The sequence below is a fragment of the Lathamus discolor genome, chromosome 6, assembly GCF_037157495.1.
Source record: "Lathamus discolor isolate bLatDis1 chromosome 6, bLatDis1.hap1, whole genome shotgun sequence".
In the NCBI taxonomy this organism is placed as follows: Eukaryota; Metazoa; Chordata; class Aves; order Psittaciformes; family Psittacidae; genus Lathamus; species Lathamus discolor.
The window spans coordinates 1,233,492-1,257,326 of record NC_088889.1 but is presented as its reverse complement, the minus strand read 5'-3'; the positions used below and the strand labels follow the sequence as shown (position 1 = coordinate 1,257,326).

General features: G+C 52.2%; 2 protein-coding genes across 3 annotated transcripts; one reads left to right on the top strand and one right to left on the bottom strand.

Moving 5' to 3' along the window:
• Window positions 1–755: 755 nt before the first annotated feature.
• DNAJC17 (DnaJ heat shock protein family (Hsp40) member C17) lies at window positions 756–19,551 on the bottom strand. The gene is made up of 11 exons (XM_065685139.1): window positions 19,388–19,551; window positions 16,447–16,516; window positions 15,179–15,237; window positions 13,050–13,137; window positions 12,597–12,679; window positions 12,052–12,148; window positions 10,142–10,191; window positions 9,568–9,645; window positions 8,858–8,938; window positions 7,942–8,070; window positions 756–969 (listed from the first exon to the last, which is right to left on the bottom strand). Exons 1-11 carry the CDS (start codon window positions 19,463–19,465, stop codon window positions 847–849), a joined length of 936 nt encoding a protein of 311 aa, XP_065541211.1. The 5' UTR covers window positions 19,466–19,551; the 3' UTR covers window positions 756–846.
• On the top strand, window positions 1,406–4,954 carry C6H15orf62 (chromosome 6 C15orf62 homolog). 2 transcript variants are annotated; one of them, XM_065685142.1, is made up of 3 exons: window positions 1,406–3,121; window positions 3,571–4,223; window positions 4,378–4,954. In XM_065685142.1, exon 2 carries the CDS (start codon window positions 3,694–3,696, stop codon window positions 4,219–4,221), a length of 528 nt encoding a protein of 175 aa, XP_065541214.1. In that variant the 5' UTR covers window positions 1,406–3,121; window positions 3,571–3,693; the 3' UTR covers window positions 4,222–4,223; window positions 4,378–4,954. The 2 variants fall into 2 exon arrangements, with proteins under 2 accessions (XP_065541214.1, XP_065541213.1); XM_065685141.1 differs by having other exon boundaries at window positions 3,571–4,954.
• Window positions 19,552–23,835: the final 4,284 nt, after the last annotated feature.

Genomic DNA, 23,835 nt, shown 5'->3' with positions numbered 1-23,835 from the left:
AAAGAATTTCCTCCTTAGATCCAATCTGAACTTCCCCTGTTTCAGTTTGAACCCGTTACCCCTTGTCCTGTCACTACAGTCCCTGATGAAGAGTCCCTCCCCAGCATCTCTATAGGCCCCCTTCAGGTACTGGAAGCTGCTCTGAGGTCCCCACGCAGCCTTCTCTTCTCCAGGCTGAACAGCCCCAACTTCCTCAGCCTGTCTTCATACGGGAGGTGCTCCAGGGTTTGGAGCTCTGGCAGCACCTCTCACCCCCCACCCTGTGGGCACAGGCAGCTGCTGAGAACAAGTTAATACACTTACAGCCATCTCCATCGCACCTCTGCATCAGCTGCAGTGACTGAGTTTCTGTTCATAGAATCCCAGCCTGGTTTGGGTTGAAGGGAGCTTAAAGCTCCTCCAGCTCCAACCCCTGCCCCGGGCAGGGACCCCTTCCACTGGAGCAGCTTGCTCCAAGCCCCTGTGTCCAACCTGGCCTTGAGCACTGCCAGGGATGGGGCAGCCACAGCTTCTCTGGGCACCCTGTGCCAGCGCCTCAGCACCCTCCCAGGGAAGAGCTTCTGCCTAAGAGCTCAGCTCAGTCTCCCCTCGGGCAGGTTCAAGCCATTCCCCTTGGCCTGTCCAGGCCCTCTCCAGGTTTCCTGCAGCCCCTTTAGGCCCTGGAACTGCTCTAAGGTCTTCCCTTAAGGAGCCTTCTCTAGGCTGAACCAGCCCAGCTCTCTCAGCCTGTCAACAAGCCCTATTCCTACAACAGCTTTAAAAAAGAAGGTTTATTGACTTTAAATTAAGCAGCAGCAGCTTTGGAAACGCAGAATGATGGGGTGGAAGAATCCATCCTCTCTCACGTTAGGTGTGAGACTCCTCCTCCTCTTCCCGCTTGAGCTGCTCAATAATCTGCTGCCTCTCTGCTGCTTGGCGCATCCTCATCATCACCAGGCTCTCGTAGTCCCGTTCTGATACCACTGATTCCTGGGGGCAGAAAAGAAACACAGACTGTTGAGGAGAGCTCACATCCAGCCCCCCTCCTCCACGAACCACGCTCACACCATGAACGTTCGGGGCAGGGGGTTGGTTTATAGCAGTGTGACCCCAGAGCAATGGGGCAAGGTGTGAAAACCGCCTGGCCTACACGAAAGAGCCCGAGTCTTAACAGTGCTGCACTGAGACAGGGAGTGGGGCAGACTGAGAGCCCCAGTTACCTGCTTGCAACTGCAGGTACTCCCTGCTCACAACAAGGTTAAAATCATCGAATCCCAGCCTGGTTTGGGCTGGAAGGGAGCTTAAAGCTCCTCCAGCTCCAACTCCTGCCCCGGGCAGGGACCCCTTCCACTGGAGCAGCTTGCTCCAAGCCCCTGTGTCCAACCTGGCCTTGAGCACTGCCAGGGATGGGGCAGCCACAGCTTCTCTGGGCACCCTGTGCCAGCGCCTCAGCACCCTCCCAGGGAAGAGCTTCTGCCTTGTCTCCAACCTGAGCTTCCCCTGTTCCAGTCTGAACCCATCACCCCTTGTCCTATCGCTACAGTCCCTGATGAAGAGCCGCTCTCCAGCATCCTTGTAGGCCTCTTCAGGCACTGGAAGCTGCTCTGAGGTTGGATGGGAAGCACGGCTTTGCCTCGCTGGGGCTGGTTATTTTGGATGACGAGCTCGCTCCGCAGGTCCAACGCTGGGGCGCAAAGTCCAGTGTACACTTCACCCGTTACAAAGGCTAACGCCATAAAAACATCATCATCAAACCCTTCTGTGGTTTCAGTCATTGCAGTGGCTGCAGCAGGAAAACCAGCAGGGATGTTCCCAAACCTGACCCAAGTGTGGCTGAGTTCTCAAAAGCTCTTGGAGCCTTTTCCTCTGTGTGTGGCAGCAATTGTCACATCAAGCAAGTTGATTGCTGACTCTACCTAATCAATGTAGGCAGCAGATGACAGCAGCTACTGCAGAGCAAAGTGGTGGGTTTGGCTCTCTGCTTTCAGAAGCCGCTGAACATCAGTAGGTGGCCTGACTCTTCTGGATGTATTCAAAGCTCTGCAATGCTTGGAAACATGCGGCTCATTTGCCTGACAGCTCAGGTAGAAATAAAAGCATCTTCAGAGAAGGTGAATGAAAAGAAGTAAATCTCATGTTCATTTTACTAGATCTACTGGTGTCTTAAGGACATTTAAACAGCAAAGAGAAGGGATGAAAAGGCAATAGAACAGCTAAGGAAGATTCTGCATGAAAATGGGGCAAGTGCAAATTTGCTGTCATGTGCCAGCAAAGTGGCTCCTCCAGCTGCAGTGTCTGGCTGGGAGAACAGAAGCCCACAATAGATGAGAAGCTCAGACTGGGAGATGAAGAGACTAATATGCCATAATTGGTATCTTAGGAGCTGCATGAATGAAATAACCCTTCAGGACTGCTCAGCACAGGTCTTCAGAGTGTCTGAGCAAGCAGCAGATTCTATCAGCCCTCAGTGGCAGAACTGGGCTGCTTCAAAGTTCCTGGCCACTAACCGCGAACATTGTCGCTTGCTGGGCTGCATGAAGTAACCCACAGGAGGCTCATGCAGATGAATCACCATCCCAACCTGAATCACCACCTCACACTCCGGATTTACATTTAAAACAGACAAGAGATGATTTCCCGGCTCCTTTGGGAGCTCTGCTCAGACAAGAAGCCAGCAGAAGTGGCAGGAGGGACAGCACCAAGAGCAGGAAGAGTCTGATGCACATGGGCTCCAAGTCCATGGTGACAGCTCTCCAGCAGCCCGGGTGCCGTGGAGGGAGCTCGTGTTCTCCTCGGGAGCGTGTGGGCTGATGCTTTGCCACTCCGCACACCTACTTCCTGCAATCCTGGCAATTACCAATAGTGTAAAACCCAGTTTGTGACGTGGCTGACTCAGCAAGGGCTTGGCTCAAAACAAATCCATACGCACAAGGAACCGCAGCCTGGAAGCAGTGACAGGAGGCACATGAAGAGAAAGAGGCACTGGGGATTTTCGGCATTCCGGGTCCAACCTGGCTGAACTGTTCCTGGACTTGCTTCTTCCAATGTCCCAGTGCTGGTGAACGTGGCAGCCTCAGCTCTCCGAGTGCTTCAGCAGTCTCTCCTCTCCGCCTGTTGGACTGAGGTGCTGCTCCACCACCGTGTAAGTCTGTTTTACATTCGCTTTTCCTGATGTTTCCCTTTCACACCTGGGTTTTGTCATGGTTCAGATTCCTCTTGGACTGTTTCTTTGGCTTCCTTCAGCACGACTGAGTCACCGTCTCCCTTCCCAACCACCCACTGAGATTCTTATACTGTGCCCTGCATGGAGAAGGTGCCTGGTTACCATGGTATCCCAGTGCCCTTCTGTTCTAGATGCTAGATTAAATCTGTTCTCATGGTGACTGTGTGCCTTTGCTATTCACCACTTGTTCCCGCAGCTCAGCTTCAATAAGCTCAGACATCACCATTCCTTCCCCACTGAAGAAGGAGATTCCTTCTCCACCGAAGGAGTCTCCTCCACAGCCAAGGCAGGCCAATTGCTCCTTAGCACAGGGAGATAGTGGGAAGTTTGCATTTCCTGCAATACCAGCCTCTCCGTTTTCCTTCCAGCTACAGGAACAGGGAAGGAAGAGGTTGTTCCTGTTGTGCCGCTTGCTGCTGATCCTGCGACTCGAGTCCAGCACCTGACTGTGAAGAGTCAGCAGTTTCCTCCTGCTCCTCTCTCTCATCAGCATGGATACTTGGCGGAGAGGGTCCATTAAATCCACAACGTTCTTCAGACGGTTCTCACTCAGGAGACACAAAAAGCTGGGCAACCAAGTCATCCTCCTCAACCAGAACAGCCACACTCTGGACAGTGATGGACAGTGCCAGAAGAGGGAATGCTTGAGGGATCTGAAGGACAAGTCTGATTACCTGTCATGTCAGAGTGAGCAAAACCTAGCCAAGGCACAAGCCCCCCCCAAGCCTCCTCGGCTGTACCTGGACAGTTCTAGCTGCCCCAACATCATCGACCACACAGATTCTCACTCCGACATCTCCTTTTCTGATGCTACTCAATACCATAAAGCCACTCAAACTCAATTCCACAAGGACCAGGCTACAGACTATGGGACCTCAGAGGCAGGGTCCCAGAACGGCACCACTCTTTCTGACCTGTCTGACCCCTTCCTGTCCTTCAAAGTGGATTTGGGGCTATCGCTTCTCGAGGATGTTCTGCAGACCCTCAGGAAACAGAATCCAAGAGATTACGCCATTTGAAGGTATTTATCATTTAACATATCCCATTTCTTTCCTGCCGCTGCCAGTTTCTCCAGTCCTAGCAGGAGGAAGCATGCAGCATTCCTGTCGTGTGGCCTGTTTTGTTGTTCTCACCTTACCCATCACAGACTCTCCTTGTTCCTGTCCTTGCCACAGAGTTCTTCGGAGCAGAGCTCGCAGGCTCCCTGCTCAGATGACAGCACTGTCTGCCAGAACCTTGTGGGCAAGGTCCCATTCTCCACACTGGGAATTCCCCATTCCTGACTGTGCATCTCCTCCTTGTGGAAGCATGGCATTGTTTGGCAAAAGACTTGTTTTGGGGATATGGCTGTGACACTGCAGAGCACGGACAGAAAGGGATATGGCACCATCACCTGTGGATAAGCAGGCAGCTTGCAAGGAGACAGTAGCATTGCATCTCAAAGCCATAGTTAATGGCAAGGGTCAGAAACACAAACTGGTCTTTCTTCTCCCACCACATTTGGATGTGAATGAAATCAAAGCTGTTCTTCCTTTTTTTCCTTCCTTGTGGGTTTCCTTCCCCCTAACTCAAGTGCAGTCAGCACTCCCAGCCTGGAAACAGGTAAGCATCCACACAGGCTCGTAATACAGCAACAGCAGTATATTTATCCTACTAGCAGGAGAAGAACTTTCTCTAGCTACTGCTGCTTGAAGCATGCCCTGAACTATCAGCTGTACAGCTATGGAAGAATAAATGTATCTGTGACTGGAAGCGTCCTGTTGCCTCATTTCATTGGTAGCGAGCCAGAAAGAGCCCAGGCACCAAGAGTTCAGGCCCCTTATCTGTAGCCACCAAGATGTACCTTCTGTGGCACTCGAGGCTCTTCTGAGGGTGGGGAAGCAGCATGGCTCTGCTCTCCTGGGCTGGGACTTTATCTTCCCAGGGGATAGGATGGGAAGGGCTCTGCCAAGCTAAAAGCATTTAAGGCAGCATTGGGGCAAACTGTTAAAAGGACACTGCAGGAATCACTGGGTCACCAATTCTGACCTTTTTCATAGCTAGATTAGATACCAGGGCTCTTAAAACCTCCAGGCCCCCAGATAACCATAAGCTTTGGAAGCCAGCTACAGCAAAGTGCCCAGAGGCATTGCAGAGAAGACACAGATGGCTCTTACCTACTAGATTTACATCAGGCTGTAAAGTCAGATAGCATGAAACCAACTCTATGAAACCCCAAAGGAGCTAGGAGAGATGCACGAGTGCCAGACAGAGGCTTTCCTCAGCACTTTAATCCAGCTGAATGGGAAGTGCTTCACACTGTGTGGTGGCAAAACATGTTCTTCACAGCACTGTAGAGCTGTTGTGTGCCTTGAACCACTCAGAGCTGCAGCAATCAACCAGTCATTGCTCTCAACAGCCTGGAGTAACAGTGGCCAATGCACAGTGTTTGTCATTCAAGCATAAATCACCTCTTTGGTTCCAGCAGCTCTCCAGGAACTGCTGGACAATGTGAACCCACTGCTGCAGAAGAAAACAAGCCAGCCAAGACCGTGGAGGCCAGTATCTTGTCTCTTACTGCCGCCCCACAGCAGTGCTTCTCAGCAGCCAGCCTGGCTTTGACCTGGAAACTGCTTGCAGAGCCCCCCTGGTCCCATTTAGTGTGTGGCTGCCCTGTAGCTGAAGGCTTTGGTGCTCAGCTCCTGGCTGACTACCCCAGGCAGGGAGCAGACACAGCTCGGAAGCGGATGAGTAGTGAGTGTGTTGCCATGAGAACTGTAGGTCTCCGGCTGGTTTCTGAAGCAGAGCAGGGAGGGAGCTGCACAGAGTGGGAACAAACATGGGGGTGGATTCAGACAAAAATAGGAGCCACCCAAAGGGAGCAGAGGATAGGAAGCGAGGGCAGCTTAAATCAGAATGAGATTAGTGCAGCTTCCACACAAGAACGTGGCCCCAGCGGCTGGGAAGCCAGACTGTGTACGAGAGGATGAGCCAGGCAGTACGTTGAGGCAGTGGCAAGAGGTATGAGAGAGCTCATTTTGCATGGTCTAGAGTTGAAGAGCTGAGGACAGAGAATCAGTCAACAGGAAGTCCTGGAGTAATGTCTGGACTTGATTTTAAGGGTCTTTTCCAACCTAGTTGATTCTATGACTCTGTGGAAGCACTACAGCCAAGAGAAGCTCTCACCACATCACAGACTTCAGAAGCATCCAAGGGGAAACAGCAGCAGGATCTGGGGAGGGTCTGGAGTAGGAAACAGGGAAAGAAACCAGAGCAGCTTGGAGATCTCAGTGTGGACAAGACTGCAATGTAGTCAGAGGATCCGCAGCTGCTTACAGAAAGCAGCAGTGAAGACAGACAAGTGCCAGCAGTGCAATTCCTGGGGAAGGATGCAAGTCACCGGCCACAGCTCCTCACCATTTTGAGAGCTGTTAGGCAGAAGTGAGTCACCAGCTCCACGCAGCATGGACACCTTTTGCTGCTGTAGCCTGCTCTCCCTTGTGCTCCACCAAGCTAATCCTCCACAGCAGCAGACGCTGCACTTCCACACTAACAAGCTTTGGTCATGGAAAGAAGCCAAGATCAACCCAGTTAAAACCAGTGCTTTTGAACCCATGGAGGCAAGAATCCACCTCCAAGTTCCAATTGTAGCAGCAATGCTCTTAGGTAGGAACAAGCCAGTTCTCATTCTGAACAATCTAATAAGCTGCTAAAGTATTTAGGTAGTGAACACACACAAAGCTGATTGAGACACAGGCACCTGTACAGCATGAGGCAAGAGTCCTCTCTGCAATTAGATCATTCTGATCTTTACCCCACAAGGAAGAATGCAGTAAGTGTTACACGGAGTTTGAACTGGAACTCAAATAAGCAGCAAAGGATCTCAGGTCCCTTCACAGCCAAGGAATTGCTAACTAGATCAGAAAGCACAGAGAGCACAAGATCAATTCTGTGCTACAAAGTGTGACATAACCTGCTTCAAAAGAAGCAGATACACCTCCCACTCCAGAAAGCCACCAAAAGCAAGGGGTAACAGAGTCAACAAGCTGCTGCAGCACCTTCTCAGCCTGGTTTCTATCTTTTAACGACCACATGTTATTGCCTTCCATGTGTTTTGTGATTGGAATACATTTGCTACTCAAGAGCAACAGCTTCAGAGGGATTTCTCGTGAAATAAAGAAGCAGCAGCTAAGAGGTAACACACACCTTGCACTCACATGAGTAAAGAGGACCAAAACCAGGCAATGAGGTCTCTACATGGGTATATAAATGCTTTCTCTTCTATCTTGAAGACCCTGAGAATAGATGTTTCCTTTCAGCACTGAAATTTCACCCTCTTGGGAATGCTGTGAGTAACCAAGCCTCCCTAAAGAAGCCTTCTAGTTGATCCATTTCAATCGCTATCAGCCAAAGAATTCCCACAAAGTACATTAGTAAAAATCCCACAAGAACAGCATTAGAGGCTTTGGCTGAGCAAGGAACATCCTTGGTCATCACTTTGAAAAGAGACTGTGTGAAGATCAAGTCATCCAAACACTCGTGCTCTCAGTGTGCTGCTACTCAAGCAAGAGGTCCTCCAAAAGCACCACTGCTTCAGCACAAAAGGGTCAGAGGTACCAGAGAAGGGGGCTTTGCATGGAGAGCTTCTTATCAGCTCTGCAGGGAATTAACATCTCACCATCAACGCAAAGCACACTGTGAAACCTAGGCTGCTATAGAAACAGGTTTTGGTAACAGCAGCCTGTGTTGCATCTCCTTACCTGAGAAGTCCTGGGCTCACCACTACTGTCAGGAAGGATGGTGCTGGGACTGTTCTGGGGCTGGCCCTCCAGCCAGGAAATCTTGAGAGGATTATTTATCAGGCCAACTTCATTCTTCACAGCCATCTCCTGACAGTGAGAACAGCCATTGAGGATATCCATCCCCATCTGAATGTCAAACCCCACTCCCTCCCGGGTCACCAACAGCCATAAAATTCCATCTCAGCCTGGCATCAAGGGCAAGCAGGGCACAAACAACACTGATTTCCCAGCTGCCCTACAGGAGGGACACCCTTTAGGGTCTGTATTTGCATTAAATATAGAACATATCACTGCTGGTACTTTTGATAAACAGGTCACAGGGTCAGAGACAACCCTGCGGGGTTGCTTTAATTATACGGATATATGAGTGACAGAAAAGTGACAAGGGATAGAGACTCTTGTACAGTGAAGTTTAAGTTGATGGAAGTACTACAATTAAGGGTAACTGATGATTTCTGTTTCCACAGCCACATGAATTATTATAACCCACAGTGAGTCAAGACATTTTGCTTTCTTTGAAACAAATGCCTGATATAACCTCTAAAACTCCTTAAGGCCGTTCCCACAATGGGTAGTTCACCTTTGGTGAGAGCTGGTTAAACAGCTCAGAGCCTGCTTTTTGAAGCAGTGCCTCTTCCCTCAGCCTTTTCCACACACAGCCTGCTTGTTTATGTGCATGACCCGCTCTGGGTTTGTGCCTCCAGCTTTGCCACTCCCTTCAGGCATCTGTACCTTTAGACTCTCATTACTCTTCCTCAGTGCCTTAATGACAAGGCAGCGTCTGGAGGTTGTCAGCTCGCCAAGCCTTCCCTCCTGCAGCACCCCTTCTTGCCCACTGTCAGCCACACACATCCGGGGGCTCTGCCAGACTTACAGCAGCCTTAACCGTAGCAAATTCCACAACTGCACTCCCAGTCTTCCTGCTGGAGATCACCAAGTTGAGCACATCACCATACTGGTAAGACAAAGAAAGACAGGTTAATTACAGACCCAAGAGATGTCAAGTTCATTTCTGAAATGAAAGCAAAGAGAAAACATGTGTTTTCTCAGACATGAGGCTTGAGCTGTCACCATTTCTGTCTTGCATGATGCTTCCACAGATCCCAAGCTGTCATAATTTCTGCCCCTCCAGGAAATAGTTCTGAGGAGGAATGGAGCTCCCCACTTGGCTTCCAGCAAGCCCCAGTGCAAGAGGGCTGCTTTGCTCAGAGTCAGAGCTATAGGAGACACTTACATGAAGGGAAAATAAAGATCACCTGCTGGGATTCCTCACATCAAAGGCTTGTCTATGCCTGTCCGTGCACCTCCCACAGCAGCAAATGTCTAGTGCTTTAAGTGAAGGCAAAAGTGCACCATAACCACACAGCCAGGCTGATTGCTACACAGGGCATGAACCACACAGTGGGAAGAGTTTCAGGAGCAGTCCCTGCTGGGAGTGAGACATTGGTGCTCCCTGGGGAACAGATCACAGCTGATGGGTCATGCTGATGGCCTCTGAAAATCGCCCGAGAAAGCTGGACAACAGAGAATTGAGCCACTCCAGTTTGTATGTAACTCCCTAGAATCCACCATCCTTTCTTATACCTTTCGCAGGATCTGGAGCAGAACATCTTTTGAGTATCCCCCTCTCGTCTCATCTTCCTTCCTGCATTTCCATTTGAGCTGGCAAATAAAGATGACAAGTTAGTTTTGTCCATGTGAACAGATGCTCAGTGCAACTCCTGCCACCTACATCTTAATCTAATCCACTATTTACAGTTACACCCCCAGAACAGTGACCTCAACATCAGAATGTCCAAAGGGAACAAATCATTTGGGGAACAGGGAGAAGCACTGCTCACTGGAATAAAAAGACTGTACTTGAAAGCATACTAATGGCTCTGCCAGGGTAATAAGCAGATGTTTCCCTGTGCTTAAAGCAGAGACAACTCAATTTCAGGCTCAAAAATCTAAACCAGACAGTAGAGAAGAGGGGGAGGGAGGGAGGATGTTTTAAAGGCAGTAACAGGAGCTGTTCATACGCATGATGCACACTAGGTAGAGGAACTTCCACTGTACAGAGGGACACAGCAGTTCAGAATTGAAGTGTCCCTTCTGTTTTCTGAAGCTGTGTTAAGTTCGGTTTTCCCCAAACCCCAGCTTTATAAGGATGTCTTACTTTGAGTTTAGGGGTTATTTTTCCTTCAGCTTCATTTCTTTCTTGCTTGCCTAAAGAGAGGAAAGGAAAAAACAGAAAGGACATGAATGAAGAGCTCTTGGTTAAAGATCAACTAGCACAAAATTCATCCTGAGAACACACATATGGCAATAACAAACACCTCTGGGCTTCCACTGGACCATTTAATCCCCAGAAGTCTCACGCAACACTATCATCACGAACCATAGCACAGACTAAATCCTGGATGTCAGCATTTTTTCCTTCTATGATGCCCAGACTTGCCACAAGCAAGGCTGGAACAAGCTAAGTAAAAAAACAGGCAGGAGACCTTTTTGATTCTGGAACATTTTCCCAGTAAGAGGGTTGTGGTGGTGGGAACAAGTGGGGAACAATAAAGGGTAGACAAAAAAGGCAGGATAGCATAACCTGAGATAGCATAACCTGGCCCTGCAAAGAAATACCTTATAGTAGTGTGCTCTCATTGCAAAGATCTTGTAGTTCACAATTAGCAAATGCTTAACATCCTCCCCAGTTCCTGAGATGTGAAATCAAGTTAAGAGAGTCTGAATGAGGAACGGCTGAGGGACCTGGGGGGGGCCAGATGGAGAAGGCTCAGGGGGGACAGGATGGCTCCCTACAAGTGCCTGACAGGAGGATGGAGCCAGGAGGGGCTGGGCTCTGCTCCCAAGGAACAAGGGATGGGACAAGAGGAACCGGCCTCAAGCTGCACCAGGGCAGGTTTAGATGGAGCTGAGGAACAATTCCTGCCCCAGAGGGTGCTCAGGCATTGGAACAGGCTGCCCAGGGCAGGGCTGCAGGCACCAGCCCTGCAAGTGCTCACACACCGTGGAGACGAGGCCTCGGTGCCATGGGTCAGTGGTGGCCTTGGCAGTGCTGGGGTAAGGGTTGGACTGGATGAGATTGAAGCTCTTTTCCAACCTGGTTGCTTCTGTGATTCTATGGATGACTGCACACAGTCAGTGGTGTCTGACTGTGCCCTGGTGACTCCCGAAAGAATTCCTACATCTGGACCCCTGGGGTTACTTCTTTACTCATTACATCAATATTTTTCCTGAGAGAAAGGAACAGATCCTATGCTATTTTCTCTGCAGGAATGAAAGGAGTAGGAAGCAGGAGACAATGAGTCCTCCCGTTGAACTGAAATCCTGAGCAGCACTGTAATTAGTTTTGAAAAGAGAACTTTCTGAAACACAAAACTGTATTTAAGCCTACACAGACACAGGATACTAGAAAAGGCAATTCCCTATAGAATGGTGTGGATGGGCATGAGGTTCAGGTATGCCAAAGGATGAGGTTCTGGGATTCTGGAAAAATCTCACCCCCTCCTGTATGAGGAAAACTAACTGCTCTGTACAAGGCTGGGATGGAGACTGTGCATACTCAAGGAACAGGAGCAAATCAGCTTCCAGAAAGTAAAGCCTGAGCACCCATAGACTGAACCACACTTTGTTCTCCATACCGAGTATCTTTTGGGTGATGAGTACTGGGACCTTGCAAGGGAATACCAGAGCAGTAAACCAATGACAACTATTAGTCTGTGCAAACTTGAATCATTCCCTGAGTCTGCAACACTGACTGCTTCCACTGAGAGACGAGCAGGACTTCAGGCTCACTCCAGCGTAACTGTGGGGCTCCACAGACCACCTAGATTCAATACGCCAAAGTATTTACTGGAAAGGAGCAGCAGCGTGTTGAAGAGCAGCATGAAACATATAAGGAAGAAACTACTCAGAGATACCAGTCTTTTGACTTAGCCATGAAGAAGGTGCAAATCCTACACAGGTGACCAAGTGATAAGGCTGCACCAGTGCCTGAGCTCTGTCTGCAGAAGAGCTGGAGTCCCACACACACATGCTTTGGTCGAGGGCTCCAGTCTCCTCCGCTCTCACCTTGGAAGTGCTGCTCTCTCTCACGCCAGATCTGCTCCTGAATGAGTCTCTGCTGCTCCTTGAGCTGCCGGGAGCCTTCTTCACGCAGGCGTATTATCTACAGCAGAGGGGAGACAGCACAGGCATGAGGGCACAGTTCCACAGGTGGTTCATGCCAGCTGAAGGCTGCCAAAGGGAGCTTTTATCTTACACGCACCTCCTGTGGCAACCCGCCTGCTAGTTCACCTGCTAGAGCTCCAGCACTCATAATCAGACCACTCATGTTCCTAGTGCCCATCGGCCAGCATATAACCCATTAGCTGTTGTTATTGTCTGCCTTGGCAAAAGAGGGTGGACAAAAAGGTAACATCCCAAGACTGGCACATGCCAGACTGCTACAAGATCTCTTCTACATGCCCCTTTCAGAGAGGCCATTAATCCAAAAGGCTGGAGGTCTGCTACACGGATTTGGTGCATCACATCCCATGGATTTCATTATGAAACCAAAGACTTTCAGCTATTCTTTGTAAAAGAAGCAGAGAAAACTCTTAAGGATTTATCATTACTTCTTGTTCTAATGATCTCGTTGTCCTGATTTCCTCCTCTTCAGTCTCACAGGCCTGAGCTTCTCGTTCTCTGGCTTCAAGATCTGCAGAGAAAGCAACCAAATTAGAACAATCCAAAGGGAATTTTCACTGCTGACCAGATGCAAAGAAATAAACTTGGCTACACCTACACCGATTTCAGGGTAGAGCCCTGACAGCTCTGTTACCTCTCCTCTGCCAGTGTATCACCAGTATGACAGTCCTCCAACCCCTGATCCCAGAGCAGAACCATCCCACCTATGGCTGTGGGAGGAGGTTTCAGATGGCTACAGCACTGTACTGGGCAAAAGAGGCCACAGCCATGGCAGACGAGCAGCAGATTAATCCGTGGTCAATTCCAGCAGCAGCAGAAATGCAGACACCCAGCTAAGGGAGGCTTCAAGCCAAGAGCAAATGAAGGTTTGATGTCATTACCAAGCTTCACTTTCTTTCTCTTCTCATCAAGTGCCTGTGTCCTCTCTGCAGCCTGTTTCTTGGCCTTTCGCACCTTGTCATACGCCGCCTGTCAACGAACAACACAACAGTGTGAAACTGTGTAAAGGGGGAGGGAGAAATGGAAAGCAGTGAATAAAGGTCACATCAGACACTGAAAACACCATAAGCAGAGGGAAAGATTTTCGGCTTCCTGCTAACATTGCTCCTGAAAGTGTTGGAAGCTCACACAAATACCCTGGGAACATGAGAAGAGGCCCACGGATCTCCAGATGGAGCCTGAAGGGCTGCGGGAGTCTGTAAGTAACTGCAACGCGCACTGGAGAGAAGGTCTGCCCCTTCTTCAGAGATGGCAACAGTACTTTGGGTTCCTGAACATGCCCAAAGCAGCTTTAGGGGCACTGGTAACAGATCGGGGTTGGTTTAGAGCAAAGGTTTACAGTTAAAAAGGTCTGTTTTACATGAAAGATCCATACAAGATGGGCATCAGACTCACAGGCATGTGTGAGATCAAAGAGCACCAGAAGGCTTGAGCAGCTATAGCACATCAACATTCATTTAGCACTATAGAGACCTCAGAACTGGGGGAAACCAGCTATTTCACTGGCACCTGCTTAAACCAGTTGGTAAGCTCTTCATCAGCCTACACAGAACCTGTCTGTAGTACATAAAGCACAGACTGGCACAGTGCTCACATCTTACTTGTAGAGTAGCTGTACAGGAAAGCACTGCTCCTGTTTTATAGGCTACAGAAGCTGGTGTTTTCCCTTCCTGCATGGGAGGGGTTTGCTAAATACTTTCTCCTTTTCAAATGTAGAAGCCAAAGAGTTCCTGGATGTCAAAAGCTAAATTGCCCCTTGGCAGCGAGATCACAAACCCTGCCAATGTTTGAGCAGAGTTATGTCTTTAAATCTTATAACCTGAAGTTTCAACATTCCTTCTCTCCTCAGTTTATCTGGGTAGAGTCACCTGCTCAGTTTTATCTGGTTTTATTCCTCCCCATCACACATTCAGATTACTTTCAGGCCTCAAGCAGTGGGCACTCAACCACTTCCTCAGAGCAAGAGAGCCCAAGCTACATCTGGCAGCAAAGCTCTTGCAGCAGAAGGACAGAGACTGTGATTCTGATTCAGCTTTGCTGTTTACAAGTCTCTTTGTGCCCTCCAGAAAGGCTTTGAGCCTTGGCAACCACAGCTAGATAGTATTTATTTGTCAGACCTCATCTTCAAGGGAACTGCAGATGCACTGTTGCCATGGGAATCCCATGTGGCCCTGCATCATGTAGTGGTTATCAGATTTTATATGGGATGTGCTCCAGTCTAACGCATTATTAAAGACAGTATCTCACCCCTGAGTGAAGGGACAGAGCTACTCCCAGCACATCCAGTCACAAAAAGAACATTTGTCTAAGTTCTTATCTGACATCTACAATATGACCTCATGGAGAACTACAGGGAGTAACAGGTTAGACTTGCATTCATGAGGGCACATTGGAGGGGAGGAGGACAGAGAGGCAGAGCTCCCAGGACCTCTCCAGCATGCCACAAGCCCAGCACCACTGACGGATGGGTGTCATAGAACCAACCAGGTTGGAAAAGAGCTTCAAGCCCATCCAGTCCAACCTTTACCCCAGCACTTCCAAGGCCACCCCTGCCCCATGGCACCGAGGCCTCGTCTCCACGGTGTGTGAGCACTTGCAGGGCCGGTGCCTGCAGACCTGCCCTGGGCAGCCTGTTCCAATGCCTGAGCACCCTCTGGGGCAGGAATTGTTCCTCAGCTCCATCTAAACCTGCCCTGGTGCAGCTTGAGGCCGGTTCCTCTTGTCCCATCCCTTGTTCCTTGGGAGCAGAGCCCAGCCCCTCCTGGCTCCATCCTCCTGTCAGGCACTTGCAGGGAGCCATCAGGTCCCCCCTGAGCCTTCTCTTCTCCATCTGAACCCCCCAGGTCCCTCAGCCGTTCCCCATCACACTTGGGCTCCAGGCCCTGCACCAGCTCCGTTGCCCCGCTCTGGCCCCACTCCAGCACCTCAAGGTCTCTCTTGCAGTGCAGGGCCCAGAATTGAGCACAGGACTCAAGCCCCACCAGTGCCCAGCACAGGGGAGGATCCTTACCCTCGCTGCTGCATCTGTGAGCACCGCTAAGGCCTGAGACAGTTGGTGGAAGATTTCCGCTGGGGATTAGAAGAAAAAAGGGTGAGATGCAGAGAACCACGCTAGCAGCCTGGGGGTGAACCAGGAATGACATTCCCTGATGGAAGAGACCTGCAGAACAGCAGAAAGAACAATCTTTCCAAACCATTTGTAACACTATAGCCAGGATCACCTCAACAGACAACACTGGTTATAGAAATCAGTGTGAATTAAGAAACCAAAACTGGGACTATTTCATTGGAACAGAAACCTAGAAAACATGAATTCCCCAGAGCCCATCTACAGCAGCTTATCACTTAAGCTGCAGCCAGCCTGAAACCCAGCGTTGTAACCAAATCCTCCCTTTCACATCAACAGCTTTGCAGCCTAGCATTCAAGCTTTGCATTTTACAGTATCGTTGATAACCCTCTTCCTGGAAGAGCTGCACTGACAAGCTGGAGGCTTACACACACACTTCAAATCCCTTCTCAACCTTCTGCACACTTCAAAGCCCGCAGCTTTCCTTTCACTGCTTCTAGAAGCTTGTTCCTCTGTTGTGAGATTTTAAGCTGTATTCCAGCTGTAAGCTTCCAATCTATTGGACTGTAGCCCATTAAACTGGGAAATGCAAAGCACAGAACCATGTTTATTTTGAGGTGTCCTGATGAACAGCATCCTTCATCCTTACCGCTGCTGTTCACTGCCACCTGCAGCTATGAACTGAAACAGAGAAGCTGCATAAATGCCAGACCCTGCTAACGGTTTAGGTATGCTGAGCTCTGCAGAGTCAGGGCCTTGTCTCTAACAGATAAAAACACACACTGCCCATAGATATGACTTATCAACTGTCATATTCTCATATGATTTATAAATTTGCTGTTGAGGTTTTCACTTAGAGGTAGGAATTAAAGCAGTGACCAGTCAGTGAACACTGGGACAGCACGGCCAAAAGTCTGGGCTTCAAGCACCATCTGGGAAGGTTTGGGAGGTGCAACTACAATTGCAGCACTGCCTTAACACTGATGGTCTCCAAACAGACATGACTGCATTCAGCCTCAAAAGCAGAGCTCTCTGGCAGTGACAACATAACTCTTAGGCCTGCCTGTGTGTACTTGACATGACACGTAGCCAGGTATTCCCTTAATTACACACAGAGGCAGGCCTGAAGCAAAGCAGAGCTGCTTTCAGGAGCGTGCACACGTGAAAACAAACACGGGCTGGTGTGTGTGTCTGCACAGCCCCGTCTCACCTGCCCTGGGGTTGTCCGGGTTCTTATCGGGGTGGCACGTCAGGGCCTTCTGCCGGTACGCCTTCTTCACCTGCAAGAGCCAGGGGTGCGAGTTACTCATTGCTCTGTGTTGAGAAAAGCAACCTGGGGACAAAAACCAACAGCACAACACTACAGAGAGACAAAGAGACAGTTCAGAGGCTTTCTTTTAGTGTTGGTTTTGCTGCACTGAAAGCACACCTCTCTAAGTAGAAGGCTGTGGCTGAACCAGCATTCATGTGCATGACTTGATGTCCTCCAGGCCTGACCAGAAATAAAGACCTTTGTAGAGCACCGATAGCTCAAACCCCCCCACGTTGAAGGATAAAGCAGGCTACTGTGAGAGCAAGAGACCTCCAAAATGCTGTTTTGAACCTCAGTGCAGTGACTTGTCCTTTTGAATCACACTGTACCACGAGACCAAGCGCTGGAGCCCAGGACGCTCCGTTGGCAGCTGTATCTTGAATGGGTCCCAGCTTTTCAAAGCCAGAAGTTTCACTTGTAAGTGCATTGTGCTGCAGCAGTCAAACCTCAGGATCATCCCAGCCAAGTCTGGTTCACCGAGGCAGAGGGATACCATGTTCTTTGCAGCTGTAGCTTTAGGACACAGCAAGCACCATTTACTGTACAATAGACTTTGGCAAGGTGAGGGGTTTTTGACCAAAGACTGTTGAATGCCTTCTACGCTTCAAAGAAACACTGACAGCTTTGAGCTTAGTCACTGTTACCAACCTAAGTTCCCCTTGTCGGTGAACAATCATAGAATCATAGAATAGTTCGGGTTGGAAAGGACCTCAAGATCACAGAATCACACAGAATCACAGAATCCCAAGGGTTGGAAGGGACCTCAAAAGATCATCTAGTCCAACCCCCCTGCAAGAGCAGGGTAACCTACAGTACATCACACAGGAACTTGTCCAGGCGGGCCTTGAATATCTCCAGTGTAGGAGACTCCACAACCCCCCTGGGCAACCTGTTCCAGTGCTCTGATCATCCAGTTCCAACCCCCCTGCCATGGGCAGGGACACCTCACACTAAACCATCCCACCCAAGGCTTCATCCAACCTGGCCTTGAACACCGCCAGGGATGGAGCACTCACAGCCTCCCTGGGCAGCCGATTCCAGTGTCTCACCACCCTAACAGGAAAGAATTTCCTCCTTAGATCCAATTTAAACTTCCCCTGTTTCAGTTTGAACCCGTTACCCCTTGTCCTGTCACAAACAAGAAAGGCTGGGAAGAAAAGCTGCTCCGTTCCATAGCCGAAGCACATTCCCCTGCTAAAACAAGTGAATTCTCGGTGCCCAGCACCACCCCGTGGACAAAGCTCTTGTAAGAGGAATGTGTACTAAAGCCTTGCAGGCTAATCCCAGCTCCTGCATAAGCAGGACTCCATTTAAGAGCCAAGAAACTCTCCTGTGCATCAGTCACAACTATTCCAATAACAAAAATATTCCATAAGGCTTCTCTGAGCAGTGAGGTTAAATTACTGCCCCTCTACTCTGCTCTTGTGAGACCTCACCTGGAGCATTGTGTGCAGTTCTGGTGTCCTCAACATAAAAAGGACATGGAACTGCTGGAACAAGTCCAGAGGAGGCCACGAGGATGATCAGGGGCTGGAGCACCTCCCGTATGAAGACAGGCTGAGGAAGCTGGGGCTGTTCAGCCTGGAGAAGAGAAGGCTGCGTGGGGACCTCAGAGCAGCTTCCAGTGTCTGAAGGGGGCCTATAGGGATGCTGGGGAGGGACTCTTCATCAGGGACTGCAGTGACAGGACAAGGGGTAACGGGTTCAAACTGAAACAGGGGAAGTTTAGATTGGATCTAAGGAGGAAATTCTTTCCTGTGAGGGTGCTGAGGCACTGGAATGGGTTGCCCAGGGAGGTTGTGAGTGCTCCATCCCTGGCAGTGTTCAAGGCCAGGTTGGATGAAGCCTTGGGTGGGATGGTTTAGTGTGAGATGTCCCTGCCCATGGCAAGGGGTTGGAACTGGATGATCTTGAGGTCCTTTCCAACCCGAACTGTTCTATGAGTCTATGATTCTACTTGGGTAGCCTTGCTCCCCCTTGCTCCTCTCTTTTGGCCAAGCAGCTCTGCGCACAAAGGGTTTTGAGGCAGATCCAAGCACTTTCCATCAAAGATTAACACTCTCAATTACTCCCATCACTCCCTAAAGGTCCTTCCCCCCCCCCCCCCCCACCAGTGACCAGCTCAGCAGCAAAGCTGAGGTCACCCCAAGTTTTCCATCTCCTTCAACCCTGGGCATCCCATGTGGCTTGGTCCCTTGTGTTGGGGCTTCATCCACATGGCATTTCCAGGCAGCCTCAGGTTAGGCCCAGGCTGTAGCTCCCAACCCGGCTGTGCTGCTACTGCTCTTTACTGCTGCAGAGAGGAGAAAACACACACAAATGAAGCCTGAGGAGCAAAACTCGAAGCTCTCCTTTCACGCTGTTTGGTTATCGGTTTTACTTCCCTTCAAGCACCCCTTCCCCAGCTCAGTTGCCCAAACTTGCGCTTCCTGCGTTTCCCTTCAATTTAATTGGCAAACCAAGCGGGAAGGGGTAATCCCAAACCTACAAAGCCAGCTCCATGGATTACGGGCACGGGCAGCGCCCAGCGCAGCCTCTAACAACCGGCACCGGGCTAAACACGGGAGCTGCCCCCCCGAGCGCACACCGACCCTCGAACCCAGCCCGAGCCCAGCTCTGCAGCTCTCCCCACCCGATCCCTGCCTCCTCCGAAGCCAGGCCTCGCTCCACGGGACTGACATGGGCTAAACGGGAGGGTAACCAGAGCGCAGCAAAGCCACCGCCACTAAAACCGGCTTCCCCGCTGAGCACAGCCCCGGCTCCGGGCTGGGGGGGGGGGGCACCGAAAGGAGGCCCCGGCCCGCGACTCCCCGTGGCGGCTCCCGGCCGCTGCCCTGACCTCCTTCTCCGACGCCTTCTCGCCGACGCCGAGCAGTCCATACAGGTCCAGCTGCAGCAGGTCCTTGCCGACCGCCATCTCGGCGCTCTCCGCCGGCAAACACAACCTCCACCGACCACCGCACCCGCTGCAACGGCAGCACCGCGACTACATATCCCAGGATGCACCGCGCCGCGCCACCGCCGCCGCGGTGCTTGCTGGGGATGTAGTTTCCTGGCGGCAGCTTCCAGCGAAAGGGAGCGGCCGAGGGACTACAACTCCCGTCGTGCTTTGCGCCGCGCGGTGAGGGCAGGCGCAGCGCGGTGTTGTCGGGGCTGCGGCGGTGTGGAGGGACCAGGAGCTCCGGCGTGGACCACAGCGATGCGCTGGTCCCGGGGAGGGCCGGGCGTCCGTCGGGCAGCGTGTCCTGGGGGCAGGTCGCTGGCGCTGTGAGCCCCACTGCGGTCCCTTCCGAGCCATCCCGAACGAGGATCCTCCGGGGAAAGGGCTCATCCTTGCTGAGTGATGGCGTTCAGACACCTGGTGATGGGTGGGAACCTACCCAAGAGCTGATCCCCGCTCGTGGCAGTGGGAAACGTAACAGCACGGGTTTGACGGTCGGTGAGGAAATGAACATGAGCCGGCTGCAGTGTGCGCTCGCAGCCCAGAAACCAACCGGATCCTGGGCTGCATCCAAAGCAGCGTGACCAGCAGGGCGAAGGAGGTGATCCTGCCCCTCTGCTCTGCTCTTGTGAGCCCTCACCTGGAGCATTGTGTGCAGTTCTGGTGTCCTCAGCATAAAAAGGACATGGAACTGCTGGAACAAGACCAGAGGAGGCCACGAGGATGATCAGGGGACTGGAGCACCTCCCGTATGAAGACAGGCTGAGGAAGTTGGGGCTGTTCAGCCTGGAGAAGAGAAGGCTGCGTGGAGACCTCAGAACAGCTTCCAGTGCCTGAAGGGGGCCTATAGGGATGCTGGGGAGGGACTCTTCATCAGGGACTGCAGTGACAGGACGAGGGGTAACGGGTTCAAACTGAAACAGGGGAAGTTTAGATTGGATCTAAGGAGGAAATTCTTTCCTGTGAGGGTGCTGAGGCACTGGAATGGGTTGCCCAGGGAGGTTGTGAGTGCTCCATCCCTGGCAGTGTTCAAGGCCAGGTTGGATGAAGCCTTGGGTGGGATGGTTTAGTGAGAGGTGTCCCTGCCCATGGCAGGGGGTTGGAACTGGATGATCTTGAGGCCCTTTCCAACCCGAACTATTCTATGGTTCTATGACAGAGTGCATTCAGTAATATTTCTATATTTATGTGTATTGTGACTGTTTGTTGGAAAGAGGCAAGAAAACAGGAGGATGCTGTTGTTCTGTGACCTGCACATTGACCATTCACACCTGGCCAGCGCTCTCCGCATGGACAGCAGTGAGACCATGAGAAACTGCATGGCCACACGAGTGAACACTGACAGAGCTGGCGTAAAGCCCCTTGTGTTTCTAAGGGTATAAAAGCAGGAGCCTCTTGCAGCCGAATCCAAAACCTCACCTATGGGTGGATATGCTGTGTAGGAATCTTCCCAGTTATCTGGGACTCCTGGCATCAGCTGCAACAGGGCTTCCCAAAGGAAGTGTGGGCCTGGATGATGATTTGGTGGTGACTGGTGATGTATTTCTTCTTAATCTCTGTTCTCTCTATGCAGTAATGACTTGATGCCTTGCTAATTTTCTTCTATATGTATAGACCTGATTTGCTTTATTGTGCTCATTTACTATATATGTACAGATAGAGACCTGATTGGTGAGTATGCTTGCTTGCTTTAGTGTGCTTGTATAATCAACTGTGCATGTTGTATGGCTGGTGTGTGATTGTTCTGTGGAGTACCTGCCTGTCAGCAGAACACCTTCATGCCCTTTCCACAGCTGTAAGTACAGGGAGAGTGCTGTAGAAGGAAGTATATGGCTCTTCATCGGGGACTGTAGTGACAGGACAAGGGATGATGGGTTCAAACTGAAGATAAGGCAGAAGCTCTTCCCTGGGAGGGTGCTGAGGCGCTGGCACAGGGTGCCCAGAGAAGCTGTGGCTGCCCCATCCCTGGCAGTGCTCAAGGCCAGGTTGGACACAGGGGCTTGGAGCAAGCTGCTCCAGCCGAAGGGGTCCCTGCCTGTGGCAGGGGTTGGAGCTGGATGGGCTTTAAGGTCCCTTCCAATACAAACCATTCCATGACTCTATGATTCTATGATATCCATTTAATCCAATCTATAGGGGAAGGAACACTCCTCATCAGGACCCCGGCTCCACCACCACCTCCCTGAGGTGCCAGGGTGCCCCATGCAGCCTCACATGGCTTCGCCTGGACGATGTTCTCCATGGTCTCTCCAAGGCATGGGACGCTCCCTGTCCCTGCTCCCTCCCCAGTGTCTGCTGCCGTGGCTCCAGGAGCGCTCCTGCCATGCTAAGCCCCTGCTCCTATGGAACCTGCGCTGGGATCGGCTCCCTGTTGCCTGGAGCCCCAGCCTGGCTGCTGCTGCTGGTTTCTCCTCCTCAAAGAGCCTGGGATGCCCCATTCCAGCCTCACTGTAATCAGCATCCCAAGCCCTGCTCCGCTGCTGTCTCCTGCTTCTCGAGGAGTCGTATCCCCACCCACCCTCAGGCCATCGCTGCCCATCATGGTACCACCTCCAGGACCTGCTCCGGCCCCGGCGTGGCCACGGGCAGGGACTCTTCTGGAAGCTCTGCTGTGCCGGTGGCCCTCGGGACACGGCTGCCTCCTCTCTGCCCAGCGGGGTGCGGATCTCCCCCTGCTCTGGATGCTCCCCACGTCGTGCACCTCGAGGTCGTGGGGTCCCAGCTTGCGCAGGATCCGGCGGCGGGGCAGCCAGCACAGCGGGCACACGGCTCTGCTGCGGGCCCCCTCCCGCATGCAGGGGAAGCAGAAGCAGCGCCTGCAGGAGCTTATGCGGGCTTCATGGCAGAGGGTGTCCAGGGGCTCCTCAGGAGCATCCATGGGCGCTGCCACGGGCCCCCGGCTGGGGCTGGCGGCAGGGGCAGAGGTGCCCTGCTCTGCTCAGTGCCCCTCCAGCGCCATCCCCCCCCCGGCAGCCAAAGGCTCACGGAGCTCAGGCGCTGCCCTGGAGGCACAAGGGGCCCGAGGCAGCAGAGCGGGGCAGGGGAGCCCCGGGAGGCGCCTGCGCTGCCGCACGGGAGCCGGAGCCCGTCCCGGGGGCACCGGGGGCATCCGGCAGGGGGGCAGGAGAGGGGCTCCCGGCCCGGCCGCGAGGGCAGCGCAGGGGCGGGGGGGGGGCAGGTCGGGAGCGGTGCCCCTGTCCCCAAGGACAGCGCTGGGGCCCTTCGGGGCTGCCGTGCGCCCCAGTGAGCGAGGTCACAGGTGGCACAGGGACTCTGGTGACATCACGGGTGACATCACAGTGTCACCAGGACTCTGGTGACATCATGGGTGACATCATGGTGTCACAAGGACTCTGGTGACATCACGGGAGGCACAGGTTGTGACAGGGACTCTGGTGACATCACGGTGACATCATGGGTGACATCACAGGTGGCACAGGGACTCTGGTGACATCACAGGTGACATCGCGGGTGGCACAGGGTGTGACAGGGACTCTGGTGACACCACGGGTGACATCGTGGGTGGCACAGGGTGTGACAGGGACTCTGGTGACACCACGGGTGACATCACAGGTGCCACAGGGACTCTGGTGACATCACGGGGCCACGGTGGGCAATGGGGAAAGGCAGGAGGAGGAGCTGAGGCTCTGCGCTGCTCGTGCTGGGGTACTGAGAGCTCCGGCTTTGTGTCGTGGGGGGAGTGCGAGGGAGACCCCTCCGCAAAGCCCTTCCTCCCCCGGGCCCCGCGCAGGGCAGAGGCCGCACAGGAACTGCACTTTCTTCAGGCTGGGCAAGGCGATGACCTCAGGACACGCTTCCATCTCCAAAGCAGAGGAATAACCATGAGCAGAGGGTTCAGCATCACGGGAAAGGAGCCTCGTCCTCGAGACAAGGCGGGGCCTCGAGTCTCCTCCCCAGGCACATCCTGACCTCGGACTCTTCGCAAGGTCTTCGTCCTTCCTGAGCCGCCTCCCGAGACAAGCTCAAGGGGTGATTTCTGACATAGGCTGGTTTCCATGCTGTGAGCCAGGCCGTGCCGTACGTCACAGGAACTGAAGGGGCGGGAGCATCTCTCCTACAAGGAAGGGATGAGAGAGCCCGTTCCCCTCCTGCCCTGCCCAGCCCGCAGTCACATCCCGCTCAGAGGTCCCGGAAAGCAGCTCCCACATTCGGGCTAGAACGAGGATTTATTTGGACTCTGGGTGCGTAACCGCGGTCCCTGCCCTTCATCTTCGCATCCTTGTCCCTCCCAGGGCCACTTTGAAGGCCCCACCTGAGGGCTTTCTGCTGTGGATTCAGCTGGAGCAGTGGAACGGGCTCAATGCTGTTTGCTGGGACCGTCCCAC

What these genes read in the sequence shown, in the direction of transcription:
- C6H15orf62 (XM_065685142.1), top strand. Translation starts at nt 3,694, where the DNA reads ATGGATACTTGGCGGAGAGGGTCCATTAAATCCACAACGTTCTTCAGA.
- DNAJC17 (XM_065685139.1), bottom strand. Translation starts at nt 19,465, where the DNA reads ATGGCGGTCGGCAAGGACCTGCTGCAGCTGGACCTGTATGGACTGCTC. An exon ending in TTGCTACGGTTAAGGCTGCT is followed by an intron (nt 8,071 to 8,857) that starts GTAAGTCTGGCA and finishes TCTCACTGTCAG; the next exon opens with GAGATGGCTGTGAAGAATGA. An exon ending in GTGAGCCCAGGACTTCTCAG is followed by an intron (nt 970 to 7,941) that starts GTAAGGAGATGC and finishes TTCTGCCCCCAG; the next exon opens with GAATCAGTGGTATCAGAACG.